Here is a 16,127-nt window from a genome sequence, read left to right as displayed (position 1 = left end):
TTTTTTTTTTTTTTTTTTTTTGGGCAGGTTTTTAAAGATCAGATGGTTGTAGTTGTGAGGTCTTATTTCTGGGTTCTCTATTCTGTTCCATTGGTCTATGTGCTTTTGTACCAGTACCATACTGTTTTGGCTACTGTAGCCCTGTAGTATAGTTTGAAGTCAGATAGCATGATGCTTCCAGCTTTGTTCTTTTTTCTTAGGATTGCCTTGGCTATTTGAGCTATTTTTTTTTTTTTTTGGTTCCATATGAATTTTAAAATAGTTTTTACTAATTCTGTGAAGAATGTCAATGGTAGTTTAATGGGATATCATTGAATCCATAAATTGCTTTGGGCAATGTGGCAATTTTCACGATATTAATTTTTCTTATCTTTGAGCATGGAATGTTTTTCCATTTGTTTGTGTGATCTCTGATTTCTTTGAGCAGTGGTTTGTAATTCTCTTTGAAGAGGTCCTTCACTTCCCTTGTTAGCTGTATTCCTAGGTATTTTATTCTTTTTGTGGCAATTGTGAAAGGAAGTTAGTTCGTGATTCGGCTCCAGCTTGTCTGTTGTTGGTGTATAGAAGTGCTAGCAATTTTTGCGCATTGATTTTGTATCCTCAGACTTTGCCGAAGTTGCTTATCAGCTTAAGAAGCTTTTGCAGCCCAGCTTTTATAAAGAATCCAAAGCCATTTGAATCGTTTCCCCAGTGCTTTTCTAAACACACACAAAAGGATTTCTAATGAAATGTCCAGTAGGCTGGACACGGTGGCTCACACCTGTAATCCCAGCACTTTGGGAGGCCAAGATGAGCAGATCACCTGAGGTCAGGAGTTCAAGACCAGCCTGGCCAACATGGTGAAACCCCATCTGCACTAAAAATACAAAAAAATCAGCGGGGCATGGTCGTGGGCGCCTATAATCCCAGCTACTTGGAAGGCTGAGGCAGGAGAATTGCTTGAACCTGGGAGGTAGAGGTTGCAGTGAGCTGAGATTGTGCCACTGTGCCCCAGTCTGGGCAACAAGAGCAAAAACTCTGTCTCAAAAAAAAAAAAAAAAAAAAAAGTTTATCATTCACCATTGTTAGCATATTGGTTTTAAATTTTATTAAAGACATAGTAAAGTTTGTCAAGTTGCATAAAGATTTGCAGTGGAATAGGCCAGCTTATGTAATTAATATCTACCATGTGTTCAGGCCTGTCTCGTAAACACTGAGCATAGTTTTACTAACAAAGTATTATAAGGGTATCTATTCATAATAACTTTATTTATATGAGATTTTTATCACCTGTGTCAAGACCTTAATCAGTAACAAACTCCCAACTCAAACAGTGTTTTTATGAGGAAAGCACCATCTTATGCAGTGGTCAGTTTACTCAGCTGTTTTCAGAACTGCTCTGGTTGAAAAACTGGATTGCCTTGTTTCATGCATGGTAGACTTGGTTCTCCAGGACACAGGAGCAGCATAGCAGAAACACACAGGAGTCCACTCTGGCTTCTGCTGGGTTACCTTGAACAGGTTAACTCCCATCTCCAAGTTTCTGTTTAATCATCTGTCATGGAGCAATGCCAATGCGCATGGAGCTGTCAGGGGAGCACAGTCAGGGTTGCAGGAAATATTGGTTTGGTGTATGCCTTATCCTGCTGCAGCTTAACAAATGCCTATTCACTAATTGGGTAACTGAGAACTGCCTCTGGTTAATTGCACAGCTAGAGAAAGGGATCCCGCTTTGTCTGCTGGGTCCATTTAGAATTATAACTTGCCCATTGTTTGATGGGGGATCCTGTGGCCAAACAAATGAATAGTTAATTTAAAGTCAGACAACTGGGGCTTTTTGCTTTAGGTAGAAACCTAATTCCCAGACAATCCATATATTATGTATAGACTGCCTTGACCTGATTCTGTTCTCAGCACTCAGGCTAGGGCCCAACACAGGAAAATCCTGGAAGGGCAAGGGAGCATGAGAGATAAGGGCGGGGGTGGATGACCCAGTTTAAAGCTTTCCTCTCACATTGCAGTGATGAAAAGTCTCCAGGCCATGAGAGTTACATGCTCAACTTGATTCTCTCCATCAAGAGGATATTACTATGGTTACCTACTGCTATAAACCCAGAAGGGAATCTTTCCTGACTGCTACTACCAGGCAGAGTATCTGAAGTTTTTAAGATTAAAGATCTGTATTAGTCGGGGTTCTCTAGAGGGACAGAACTAATAGGATATATATATATATATATCCTATTAAAGTTTATTAAATATTAGCTCACACAATCACAAGGTCCCATGATAGGCCATCTGCAAGCTGAGGGACAAGGAGAGCCACTCTGAGTCCCAAAACTGAAAAACTTGGAGTCCAGTGTTTGAGGGCGGGAAGGATCCAGCACAGGCGAAAGATGTAGGCTGGGAGGCTAGGTCAGTCTGGTCTTTTCACGTATTTCTGTCTGCTTTATATTCTAGCTGTACTGGCAGCTGATTAGATGATGCCCCCTAGATTAAAGGTGGGTCTGCCTTCCCCAGCCCACTGACTCAAATGTTAATCTCCTTTGGCAACACCCTCACAGACACACCCAGGATCAATACTTTGCATCCTTCAATCCAATCAAGTTAACACTCAGTATTAACCATCACAAGATCATTTGACATGGTATAGCTACTTTGGAAAGCAGTGTGCAGTGTCCTGTAAAGTTAAAGATCACCTCACTGTATGACCCAGCCATGGCATTTCTAGGTATTCACCCGAGATAAATGAAACAGGTGTTCACACAGAAACTTGTCAGTGATGTTCTCCTAGCAGCTTTATCATACTAGCCCCAAATTGGAAACAATTCAAATGCCCTTCAGCTGGTGCATGGGTTAGCAAACTGTGGTACATCCAAACAGTAGAATTCTACTCAATAACAGCAGGAACTGAGCTCCTGACACAGCATGAATGAATCTCAAAAGCATCACGCTAAGTGAAAGCATCCAGAGAAAGCTGCAAGACTCCAGGAATATGAAATTTAAGAAAAGGCAAAACTTTGATGACAGAAAGATCAGTGTCTGCCAGGAGCTTGAGGGTGGTAGAAGGACTAAGATTAGCCGCCACAGGATTAAAAATTATGGTTTAGGAGTCATGCAGCTGGAGGCTACAAGATTCTGACCCTCCCTAAAATGCTCCTAAGATCAGCGCTTGAGATATTTTGCAGACCCTGCTCTTGATGGATCAGCTGGCACCACCCAGATCAATAAACGGGCTCATCTGATCTTGTGACCCCACCCAGGAACTGACTCAGCGCAAGAAGACAGCTCCGACTCCCTGTGATTTCATCCCTAACCAATCAGTACTCCTGGCTCACTGGCTCATCCCACCCACCAAGTTATCCTTAAAAACTCTGCTCCCCAAATGCTCAGGGAGACTGATTTGAGTAATAATAAAACTCCGGTCTCCCACACAGCTGGCTCTGCATGGCTGTCTTTCTCTATTGCAATTTCCCTGTCTTGATGAACCAGCTCTGTCTAGGCAGCCGGCAAGGTGAACCCCTTGGGCAGTTACACCATCTCATCCTCCTTAGTAGCTCGCACTACAGACACACGCCACCACACCTGGCTAATTATTTTTGTATTTTTTGTAGAGACGGGTTTTACCATGTTGCTCAGGCTGGTCTCAAACTCCTAAGCTCAAGTGATCTTCTCACCTCAGCCTCCCAAAGTGCTAGCATTATAGGCATGAGCCACTGTGCCTGGCCAGAATTATTGTTATTATTATTATTATTATTGAGACAAGATCTCAATCTGTACCCCTGGCTGGGGTGCACTGGCACAATCTTGGTTCACTGTAGCCTCGACCTCCTGGGCTCAAGTGATCCTCCCACCTCAGCCTCCCAAGTAGCTAGGACTATAGGCCTGTGCCACTGCCCCCAGATAATTTTGGGGGTTTTTTTTGTTGTTTTGGGTTTTTTTTTTTTTTTTTTTTTGGTAGAGATGGGGTTTTTTCATGTTGCCCAGGCTGTTCTCGAACTCCTGGGCTCAAGCAATCTGCCTGACTCAGCCTCCCAAAGTGCTGGGACTACAAGCATGAGCCACTGCGACTGGTCAAGGAATTATTCTTTTTTTTTTTTTTTTTTTGAGATGGAGTCTCGCTCTGTTGCCCAGGCTGGAGTGCAGTGGTGCGATCTGGGCTCACTGCAAGCTCCACCTCCCGGGTTTACGCCATTCTCCTGCCTCAGCCTCCCGTGTAGCTGGGACTACAGGCGCCCGCCACCTCGCCCGGCTAGATTTTTGTATTTTTTAGTAGAGACGGGGTTTCACCGTGTTAGCCAGGATGGTCTCGATCTCCTGACCTCGTGATCCGCCCGTCTCGGCCTCCCAAAGTGCTGGGATTACAGGCTTGAGCCACCGCGCCCGGCCAGGAATTATTCTTTATCATGACTGTGACAGTGGCTACATGAGAATATACATTTGCCAAACCTCATCAAATCATACTTAAAATGTTTTATTTTATGTAGATTATGCCTCAGTAGAGCCAATTTACTTTTAATGATGTGACTTGAGGTATTTATCTCTTAGTAAAACCTGAGACTAGTCAAGTCTACCTGAATTTGTTCTTAGACTCATTTTCTTGGCAGGTCAGTGGGCTTCAGAAGAATTCTGGCCAGGCGTGTTGGCTCACACCTGTAATCCTAGCACTTTGGGAGGCCAAAGCGGGTGGATCACCTGAGGTCAGGAGTTTGAGATCAGCCTGGCCAACGTGGTGAAACTTTGTCTCTACCAAAAATACAAAAATTAGCAGGACGTGTTGGCATGTAATCCCAGCTACTTGGGAGGCTGAGGCAGGAGAATTGCTCGAACCCGGGGAACAGAGGGTGCAGTGAGCCGAGATCACACCATTACACTCCAGCCTGGGCAATAAGAGGGAAACTCATTCTCAAAGAGTGAAATTCGTTCTCACTTAGCTTCTAAGTGAGGCTTCTAAAACCAGAACTTTATATGGTGTTTTCTGCTTCAAGAGTCCATAGAATCAAAGCCAAGAAAGAAATTCAGGGCCATTCCTATGATCTGAAGAGGGGCACACTGAACCACCTGGTGGGCTGGAGGGGACCCAGGAAGTCCTCCAGACACCCTCCATGTTGGTGCTAAACTTTTAATCTTACCACTTCCTCTGGATTAAAAATTGCCTTTCCAGAGCATGCCATGTTTCTTGCCATCAGAACAATAATAGTTATCAGGCTTCTACCACTTTATTTGAGCCTCCCAATAACCTTGGAGGATGCTGCTGTGATCATGCCCATTTTATAGATAAAGAAACCAAGGCTCAGAGAATCTGGTTGGAGTTTCCAGGATTACATAGCCCTGAATTAACCTAGATGGGACCATATTATTATTATTTTTATTTTAGAGACCAGGTCTTGTTCTGTTGCCCAGGCTGGAGTGCAGTGGCATGCATCATAGTTCACTGTTACCTCATATTCCTGGCCTCCAGTGATCCTCCCATCTCAGCTTCCTGAGTTGCTGGTACTACAGCTGTGTGCCACCACATCCAGCTAATATTTTAATTTTTTTGCAGAGACGAGGTCTCACTATGTTGCTCAGGCTGGTCTTGAACTCCTGGCCTCAAGCAACCCTCCCACCTTGGCCTCCCAAAGTGCTAAGCTTACAAGCATGAGCCTCCATGTCCTGCCAAAATTCTCTAAAGACTAACAGCTGTGGGTCTCCTGTAGCTCCCTAATAAGTGATTAAATTCCAAAGTTTGACTATATAGAGTTCAGGTTGACAATTCTGAAACAATTTCAAAGCAGATATTACCCATGGCTCACCGTGGCTGTGGAAAGACCTCCCTCCAGCCTCCATGGCCTGTCTGTTCAGGCAGTTGTGTGGTGGTTTTTGGAGAATGCAGGTCCCAGAGGCAGGCTGCCCAGGTCCACCTGTGACTACACCACGGACAGGCTGTGTGGTTTGGGGCAGATGACTCAGCTTCTCTGTACCTAAGTTAACTCATCTATAAGCAGGAGCCAAGGTTAGCTCTATCCCTTAGGGCTACTGTGAGGATTAAATGAGATAACACACATTAAGCACTGAGATCAGGGTTTAGCATGCAGGAATTGTACAATACATGTCTATTGGTTTTGCTTGTTTGTCTTTATTTTTTTGTTGTTTGTTTTAGACAGAATCTCACTCTGTCACCCAGGCTGTTGTGCAGCGGTGCAATCTTGGCTCATTGCAACTTCCGTCTCCCGGGTTCAAGCAATTCTCCTGCCTCAGCCTCCTAAGTATCTGGGATTACAAGCACCTGCCACCAAGCCCAGCTAATTTGTGTATTTTTAGTAGAGACCGAGTTTCACCATGTCGGCCAGGCTGGTCTCAAACTCCCGACCTCAAATGATCTGCCCACCTCGGCCTCCCAAAGTGCTGGGATTACAGGTGTGAGCCACCGCGCCCGGCCTTTGTCAACTGTTAAGAGTAAAAGAAATGGTAAGGAAAAAGGGAGGACGGTGGACGGCCCTGGGAGCCTCTCAGCTTCTCCCAGCTCTCAGCAGCAGATGGGAGGGGAAGGGGCTAGCAGAGAGCAATTCAGCTCTGGGCTGTCATGGGGACGGCAGGCTTCTGGGCAGGGTCTGAATTTATAGCCACATGTATAAGGCAGTGATCTCTTCCATGAAGGGGTGGAAATAGAGCACAGAATCTCCTACATTAGGGCTTTTGTTCAAATGTGCAAACTCAGGGCCGTGAACTGTACATTTCTCCTTCCCTTGGCTGTCTGGTTAGAGAGGGAGCAGCCATATCGGTACACCGCCTGACTCAGGGTGGGCATTGGCTCAAGCCATCCAATCAGAATCCCTCCGCGGGAATTTTGAATTGGGCCCCAGAAAAGGCCAGCAGCATTCTGCTTATCTCTTGGATGGAAGAAAGATAAACTTGGGAGCTGCTGACTGAGGCCATCGGCTGCTGTATTTCCTGGGAAGCCAGGAAAACCAGTCTGCAGGGAGAGAGAAGGATGACATGGAAACAGCATTGCTGGTGGTGACTTCTTGGGCTCCCAAAGTCCCAGCACCATTCTTAGTTCCTGAGGCCCAACTGCATCCTTATGCTTAGATTCCCTAAGACACCCCTGAATCCTTGTAATAGAAATCCCCTTTTGTCATCAATCTGTCCCCCGTTGTTTCTAGTAATCACAACCACAAGAATCTGAATTAAAGCAACCTGGGGCAAATACCTTCTTCTGTCTCCCCACAGTGTGACTTTTGGTCACCCTCCCAGCTTCTTCAGCCGGATGGGGAGTGTCCTGCAGGCAATACCAGTTGACACAGAAAGACAGTCTCCATCTCCTCCCAGTGCCCCAGTCCCCTGCTGCCTGTTCTTGTGCAGCCTTCTCACCGTGCAGTCTTGTCGCCCACACATTGAGATCCCTAGTCAGGCCCCTCCTGGCTATGTCTCTCCAAAGTAACTGAGCCTTCCTGGTCCCACTTCCTCTATCTGCCTTCTGGAGTCCCAGCCTCTGGATTCAGGAGTCTGTGTGTCATGTCTCTCAGATGGTAGTTGCAGTCTAGCAGGGGCCGTCAAAGCCTTCTGGTGGCAGGGCAGTGTGGGAAGATGTTTTGAGGAAAGACAGATTTTCAAAAGCTCTTAAGAGACTGGATAGAAAGGGTACTGGATTAGGAGTGGAGACTGGATTCTGGCCTGGCTTCTAACTCGCTGTGTGGCTTTACGCTTCATTTTCTTCAGCTGCAGAATGATGGAATTAGGCAATATCAAAGCTTTCCAGGGAGCCCTTTGGAGGTGCCTTGGCCATGGCCTTGGAACCATAAGGGGAGAAGAGAGGGCACCTGGGGCCCTGCTTCTCTTCACTCAGGGCATCCCAGGGCATCCCCGCTTGTAGGTGTTTCATACATTAAGCATCCTGGAAAGATCTTTGTCTTAGCCCAGTTTTCTGAAGAAGCAGAGCAGAGCAGCGTGTACGCTAACACTGTATGGGGGAGTGCGCTGGCTGGGAAGGGGAAGTGAGGACAAGGAGGAGTGAGAGGAGGAGAGAGGGCACACAGGAGAGTGCACTGCGGAGCTGGCCACCACTCCGTCCGGATGCTAGACCTTACAGGACCTTTTTATTATTTATTTATTTACTTATTTTGAGACGGAGTCTTGCTCTGTTGCCTAGGTTGGAGTGCAGTGGCGTGATCTTGGCTCACTGCAACCTCTGCCTTTTGGGTTCATGCAATTTCTCCTGCCTCAGCCTCCCAAGTAGCTGGGATTACAGGCGCACGCCACGACACCTGGTGTGTCTTAAACTCCTGACCTCATGTGGTTCACCTGCCTCGGCCTCCCAGCGTGCTGGGATTAAGGTGTGAGCCACTGTGCACGGCCCAGGACCTTATTTGAAGTGGCTGTGTGAACTTGGAACTTAGGCCAGTCTGTCCAGAAAAATGAAGAGAGAAAAATTTATTTGCTAATCCCTGTCTCTCGCTAGTCAAAGTTCACTCCATGGAGTGTCCAACACTCCTGCACTTCTGAGGTCAAGGGTGTGGGGCCAAGGGGAGAGGAGATGCACTTGAATTCTGCCTGGGTGAAGTCAATTGTCACAGCAGCTGGACAAAACAAGTGGCAAGGAGCTGGAAGACGGGTATGTCTAATGCATCTTAGGCGGTACATTTAAAAGTATCTGATACAGGCCTGGTGCAGTGGCTCACACCTGTAATCCCAGCACTTTGGGAGACCAAGGTGGGCAGATCACGAGGTCAGTAGAATAGAGACCAGCCTGGCTAACATGGTGAAACCCCATCTCTACTAAAAGTACAAAAATTAGCCAGGCGTGGTGGTGCATGCCTGTAGACCCAGCTACTCAGAAGGCTGAGGCAGGAGAATCACTTGAACCTGGGAGGCAGAGGTTGCAGTAAGCCATGATCGTGCCATTGCACTCCAGCCTGGGTGACAGAGCAAGACTCCATCTCAAAAAAAAAAAAAAAAAAGATCGGATACAGCTATGATTGAAAAGTAGCAGGAATCTCTACTAAAAGAAAAGTCAAAACCACCAAGATGCATAATACCAAAGGACCTTCTCAGCTGAAAGATTTCTTGATGCTGGTCACTGAAATTGTAGCGCAGAGAGCTTAGACTAGACTCCCTTCTGATGTGCAGGGTCCATGCTCTCAGATAATTACAAACAAGATCCTGAAAATGTGTACCCCTCAGGTTAACTCTATTCTCCTCACCCAAGTTTCCATGCAACTTAAAGAGCTAATGAAGATGGTGTTTTTAAAGTGTCCTGGTGAGATGGGAAAGGGAGGGGGCTGATAATCCCACCGGACAGGGAGAATTCTCATCTTGTTCATTCAGAAAGGCCCGGCCCCTGCCAGGTTGGACTCCCCTCCACTCAAAGGGCAGCAGCAGACTCCAGAAAGAAGGCAGATGTGTTTGTATTTAAGGGATTGGAGGATTAAATGAGCTAGAAAGGCTCCCTCCACACAGCCTCATCCTCTGATGGCTGGAAGCCCACCTCTGAGTGTTATTAAATCGATGATGACATCATGGGCACTGCATGCCCCTCCCTCTGGAGCCCAGCAGGCTTGCAAAGCCTGCAGAGGATAAGAAATTGGGGTCAGAGCGGAAAGCCTCAATCCTTCTTCTCTGGTGTATACCGAGATAGATGTGTAGATCAGATTCACCAGAATTAAGTCTGGGGCCTGGTCTGAGTGCTGTCCTTGGCTGACCCTTGGGCACACTATTTCAGCTCAGGGCCTAGGTTTTTCTCTGCTGCAAAACAGAGACATCACCTGCTCTCCTTATGACCTGGTGTGGATCAAATGAAACAAAGGAAGCTTTAAAGCAAATGTGTTCTTCAGAGGGCTGGGGTGGGAATTGAGGTGTGGCCTGTGGGCTGCTAGAGCCCAGGATGGGGCTGATGGAAAATGACTCCCAGGCAGGCAGCCCTAGCCTCCCACAGCCAAGAAAGGACATGCAGGTTCTGACCAAAGGGGAAAGAAACAAACCCAATAAAAATCTCCCAAGAAGAAAGACAGGAAAGAAAATAGAATAGAAATAGGCATAACTCAGACCCCTCACGGTCTGGGAAGCAGACCAAAGATACTGGCCAGGGGAAGGGCACGTTGCATTTGCATCTGAGGCACATCCCTTCCATGAGGCATATCGCTTCTGCAGCGACTTGAGGGCTGGGTGAGAGGAGGCAGGACTAGAGACCTGCATATGTAGCGTGTGCCTGGTATAGCACGGGGATGGTGGGGGACAATGGAGGGTAGTGAGGGGGCTGGGCTGCTGACAGAGACCATGGAAGGAGAGAGTTTGTGACGTTGAGAGTGGTGTGGAAGGTCAGCTTTCTGTGGAGGGAAACCTTAGGTCCCGAGAGGGGCTACTGTTAATAACTAGTCCACCAGTGCGGGGCTCTCTGCTAAGGGTTTCATTTAGTCATCACAACCCCAGTGTAGTAGATGCAATAGGCATCTTCTTGTTACAGATGAGTAAACTGAAGCTGAGAGGGGTTGAGCCATTTGCCCGCATCACAGCTAGTTCAAAGTGGTACCACTAATGAAGTCCTGGCAATCTGCCCTGCAGGCGGTTCTCAGGTTTGACCCTTGGTTCTGTTTTTCATTTGAGGACTCTGTCCCCTTAGGTTCTGTCTGTCATGTATGCTCCGGTGACTCACGAGCCTCTCCGCTGGGTTAGTTCCCAGGTTTCGTCTCAGCTTCAGACTACCGGTCCAACAGCCTTCCTGACCCACCTCAAGCTTAATGCGTTTAAGGATGAATCTTTATTTACACGAAATCTGCTCCAGCCCACTTCCCGGGGGGTGCCTCCACCATCCACCCAGGGGCAGAATCCGGCCACTGCCTGAACTCTTCTCTCCTCACCCGCCACATCCAGGGACCCAGTCACCGTACCTCCCACACGACTCTAGATGTCACAAACTCGCTCTTTCCCACTATCACCGCCAGCAACCCAGGCCCCTCACTAGAACATCTGCAACCCACGTGCTGCACCACGCGGGTGCTACACGTGCAGGTCTCCTGTCCTGCCTCCTCTCCTCCACCCGCAAGAACAAGGGAAATCCCACATCACCCTCTGCCCCCGGGTGCATGAGAGTCAGCTTAGTCTATCTCCAGGTCCCTACCCCGCCCCAGCCCAACACCCAGGCCTCAGTCACCCTAGGCAGAGATTCCCGTACCCAGGCAAGCAAGGGACCCCAACACATCCCAGCCCGCTGGTGGTCACGGGACAGGCCATAAGCCACCGCCCCGCGAGGACGCCACACTCGCCGCGCCCGGCCCTCCCCTCGCGGAGCCTGCCCCGCCTCCCTCCCCTCCGCCCCGCCCCGGGCCCGCAGCCCCGCCCGTTCTTCCCGGGAGCCGCGCTCTCTCGCCCGCCCGCCCCAGACCGCCCCGGACCGCCCCGCGCTGGGAATTTGCGGCGGCATCCGCCGTGCCAGCCGGGCTGAACCGGTCTCTTCCTCAGAAAGGCAGGGCCGAGAGGCCCGCGGGGCAGTCATGGAGGCGGCGCGGAGGCGGCAGCACCCGGGAGCGGCTGGAGGCCCGGGCGCGCAGCTGGGCGCCTCCTTCCTGCAGGCCAGGTGGGCGCGCGCCGCGGGGAGCGTGCGGGCTAGGCGCCTGTGCACTGGGGGTTCGGGCCCGGCCACGTGACGCTCCTAGGGCTGCCGGGCCGGTACCTCGTGTGCGGCGCGGGCCGGGGCGGAGCCTAGTGCGGGGGGCTTGGAGGCGCGCTACCCTGGCGGCGGCGCTTCAGCGTTTCCTTCTTCCCCTGGGGAGCCCGGGGACCAGCGAGGCTCTGCCTCCCCGCTTCGCAGTTGCTCGGGTGGGAGGAGCCCCCGCCCGGAGTTTGGGGTTTTCCGCCCCTCCCGCGCTCCCCTGCCACCCGGGCCGGCGCCGGGACAGCCGCTGCGCTGGGAGAGCCCTCCAGGGGGATGGGGACACACACACTTGGTCACTCGGGCCCCCAACTCATCCGCAAGTTCTGGGCACCACCTTCGCGTTCTCGGGGTCCCTCCAGCCCTGAGTAGGACTTGATTCTGCAGTTAATCAGGAGGCTCTCTGCTTGACCTGGGTCACCCAAGAATGTGCGAATGTAATGGAAGAGACAGCGGAGAAGGGCGGAAGCTCCCCTCCAGAGAATGAATGAGGATCCCTTCTCAGTTTTTGGTTTAATCTGGTTGGGACGAGCAGAGCTCCATTCTACCTTCGTCCCGTTTTACTGACAAGAAACATTCACTGCATTCAGCAGGCATTCTTTAAGCGCCTGTGGTGTGCCCAGCTCTGTGCCAGGCAGTAAGGGGGTGGGCAGGGTGAAGGTGGGAGAGGCTTGCCGTCCAGTAGGGACGAGGAGAGACAGAGCCCACGTGGGAGTGAGAGGTCATCTTGGAGGGCTTCTTGGAGGAAGTGGCACTTGAGCTGAGTCTCAGAGGACTCGGTAGGGGACCTAGGGAAGACAGGCTGTTCCAGCCACGGAAACAGTAGGGAAAGGCAAGGAGTTTAGTGGTGTTGGAGCTTTCCGGCTGTAAAAGTGACAGGAGGATGCAGACTGATTGTGAAGGGTCTTTAATTGCAGCAAGTCTAGGACTCAAGTGAGGGCCTAGAGTGCAAAACTTAGGGGTAGGCGCACAGCCGTGACAGTGAGTGCCGCCGCAAATGTTGGTTGGGCCCTGGGGGCCTCTCTTGTCTCACCCTAGTTGCTGTCCTAGGTGACAGGTTAAGGAAATAGTCTTTATCCCGTAGACACTGCGGAGTCGTGGGAAGTTTCTGAGCACTGGCAATGCGCAAAGTTCTTGTTAGGAAGTTTTTGGTACGACCTGGATGAAGGGAGAAGTCTGAGCGCTTGGGCTAAGGGATGGCTCCTTTCTGCTGCTGAGGACATGCGGGCTGAGCAGCTGTGGACCGTGTCCGTCTTCACTTAGAAACAATGTACTGACCATAGACCGCGTACTGTAGCTCACCTGTCTCCCTCGGCCTGTGAATTAAGTATTATTTTACTGATGAGGAAACAGGCTCAGATGGTCTGAGGAGCCTGACTGGCTGAGTCCCCGGGCTGTCTACACCGCACCGTGTCCAGTGGTTTCATCTCTGCTGTGGCCTCCACCCAACCCATTTGCCAGCTCCCCTCTTCCAGGGAGCCTCTTCTGCCTGTGGAATGTCTCTGTTCTGAACCCTCGCCAAGTTGGGGGTCACTGACTGCCTGGAACTGTGACAGCCCAGGGGGAACAGCCTGTGGGTCTCAGATACGGTCACCACTTTATCTCCTGTGTGGGCTCCCATGTCTAGCATCTTATGCAGTCTTGACAATGAGCTGCCAGATGTCACTTCCAATGTACGGATGGGGAAATGGAGGCCCAGAGAGGTTACGTCATTTGCTGGCAAGAACCAGGGCCTAAACCCAGGGTTTCTGACGTATGGGCTCTGCTCTTACGACTCTACTTTGGCTGCTAAGGAGTGATGTCCCTCTTCTCCTGTGTGAGCTCCCCACTAACCAGGGTGTTCCCAAGGGGGTGGTGTGAGGCGTGAACTCTCTGTCTCCCAGGGTGTCTCTGCCCCCCACAGCGTGGCCTCAGCCCATTCCCAGTATAATTGCTGCTCGAGACAGTAGGCAGAATCATCCTGTCCAGTTCCTAGGATGCTTGGATTTCCTCTGCTGCATCTGTGCTTTGCTCACTGCCTCTTAAGGTAACCTGCTTTGTTGCCAGTTTTTGTATTATAATGAAAGTATTATAATTAGGCTGGGTGCCATGGCCTGTAATCCCAGCACTTTGGGAGGCCAAAGTGGGTGGATCACTTGAGTCCAGGGGTTCAAGACCAGCCTGGCCAACATGGAGAATCCCCGTCCATACTAAAAAATACAAAAATGATCCAGGTGTGGTGGCCCATGCCTGTAATCCCAGCTACTTAGGAGGCTGAGGCACCAGGATCCCTTGAGCCTGGGAGGCGGAGGTTGCAGTGAGCCGAGATCGCGCCACTGCACTCCAGCCTGGACGACAGTGAGACTCTGTCTCAAAGAAAGAAGTATTATAATTAATGCCCATGATAAATCCAATAACAAAAACTTCAAGTTTTAAAAAGCAGCAGTCCCTGTTCCACCCTTCCCTGGCACCAGAGACAATCACCTTAGCTTCTTTTAGCTGTTTTTACCAGAGTCAAATTTGTATTTTCAAATAATAGGCTTATAACAATAGCAAACACTATGTAGCACTTTCTGTGGATCAGGCCCTGCTCTTAAGTTTTTGCATATATTAATTAAACCACAACCCTTGACATAGGATCTACTGGCCAGGCGCAGTGGCTCATTCCTGTAATCCCCGCACTTGGGGAGGCTGAGGTGGGCGGATCACGAGGTCAGGAGTTTAAGACCAGCCTGACCAACATGGAGAAACCTTGTCTCTACTAAAAAGACAAAAATTAGCCAGGCATGGTGGCGTGCGCTTGTAGTCCCAGCTGCTCAAGAGGCTGAGGCAGGAGAATTACTTCAACCCAGGAGGTGGAGATTGCGGTGAGTCGAGATCGCACCACTCCAGCCTGGGCAACAAGAGCGAGACTCTGTCTCAAAAAAAAAAAAAAGAGAGAGATATAGGATCTACTATTATCTGCATTTTACAAATGAGGACATCGAGGCCCAAGAAGTTAAGTGACTTGCTGAAGATCTGGTTAGAAGCAGAGCTGGGATATGAACCCAAATAGACTCCAAAGTCCACACTCTTTTTTTTGTTTTTTGTTTTTTGTTTTTTTTTGAGATGGAACCTCGCACTGTCACCCAGGCTGGAGTGCAGTGGCACGATCTCGGCTCACTGCAACCTCCGCCTCCCAGGTTCAAGCGATTCTCTTGCCTCAGCGTCCCGAGTAGCTGGGATTACAGGCGCCTGCCACCACGCCCAGCTAATTTTTTGTATTTTTAGTAGAGATGGCGTTTCACCATGTTGGCCAGGCTGGTCTCAAACTCCTGACCTTGTGATTCGCCCACCTCAGCCTCCCAACATGCTGGGATTACAGGCGTGAGTCACCGTGCCCGGCCAAGTCCACACTCTTAAAAACTACACTCAACTGCTATTTCTTGGTTTATTTTATTTCATTTTATTCTTTTTTTGAGACGGAGTTTTACTCTTGTCCCCCAGGCTAGAGTGCAGTGGTGCAATCTCGGCTCACTGCAACCTCCACCTCCTGAGTTCAAGCAATTCTGCCTCAGCCTCCTGAGTAGCTGGGATTACAGGTGCCTGCCACCACGCCCAGCTAATTTTTGCATTTTTACTAGAGATGAGGTTTCACCATGTTGGCCAGGCTGGTCTCTAACTCCTGACCTCGGGTGATCCACCCACCTTGACCTCCCAAAGTACTGGGATTACAGGCATGAACCACTGTGCCCAGCCTTTGATTCCTTTTAGAAAAAATGAAAATTTTTAAAAATTAGCCGTGTGTGGCAGCACATGCCTTTCTGTGGCCCCAACTACTCAGGAGGCTGAGATGGGAGGATTGCTTGAGCCTAGGAGGTCAAGGCTGCAATGAGCCATGACTGTGCCACTGCACTCCAGCCTGGGCAGCAGAGCAAGACCTTGTCTCAAAAACTAAAAAATAAAAAGAGGATATTAGTCCCTTACCCTAAACTTTAGCTTTCGTCACCCTTTCCTACAATTTCTGTCCTCTGTTTTCATGTTATCAAAGTAGACTATAATTATCTGCTGCTTTAAAACCATAATTATCTTCCATGTTTTATCTGTGGATTGACTCTAAACATTGAAAATTAATATATAATGTGTATATTATTTAAGCCATGTATTTAATAAATATTGTTCTAACAGAGCCAAATAATGTTTAACAGTTAAATTTGCTTTTATTTTTTATTTTTATTTTTAATTAGATGGAGTCTCGCTCTGTCGCCCAGGCTGGAGCGCAGTGGCGCGATCTCGGCTCACTGCAAGCTCTGCCTCCCGGGTTCGCGCCGTTCTCCTGCCTCAGCCTCCCGAGTAGCTGGGACTACAGGCGCCCACCACCGCGCCTGGCTAATTTTTTGAAGTTTTAGTAGAGACAGGGTTTCACCGTGTTAGCCATGATGGTCTCGATCTCCTGACCTCGTGATCCGCCCGTCTCGGCCTCCCAAAGTGCTGGGATTACAGGCGTGAGCTACGGCACCCTACGGCACCCGGCCTAAATTTGTTTTCTTATGTTGCTTTTGTTTTG

At 49.5% G+C, this 16,127-nt stretch overlaps 1 protein-coding gene and 1 pseudogene across 2 annotated transcripts in view; one reads left to right on the top strand and one right to left on the bottom strand.

Moving 5' to 3' along the window:
• LOC111548281 overlaps positions 1 to 5,150 on the bottom strand; it is a 9,465-nt pseudogene extending 4,315 nt beyond the window's left edge.
• Positions 5,151 to 11,281: 6,131 nt separating this feature from the next.
• CLN6 (CLN6 transmembrane ER protein) overlaps positions 11,282 to 16,127 on the top strand; it is a 19,714-nt gene continuing 14,868 nt past the window's right edge. Inside the window, exon 1 of one of the 2 annotated variants that reach the window (XM_023220736.1) lies at positions 11,282 to 11,527. In XM_023220736.1, the coding sequence (XP_023076504.1) occupies positions 11,445 to 11,527 (83 nt within the window). In that variant the 5' untranslated portion in view covers positions 11,282 to 11,444. The remainder of the gene's footprint in view (positions 11,528 to 16,127) is intronic. The other variant, XM_023220737.1, reaches the window with a different exon arrangement.

Source organism: Piliocolobus tephrosceles, chromosome 6, assembly GCF_002776525.5.
Source record: "Piliocolobus tephrosceles isolate RC106 chromosome 6, ASM277652v3, whole genome shotgun sequence".
Lineage (NCBI taxonomy): Eukaryota > Metazoa > Chordata > Mammalia > Primates > Cercopithecidae > Piliocolobus > Piliocolobus tephrosceles.
This window is presented reverse-complemented; position numbering and strand designations above follow the sequence as displayed.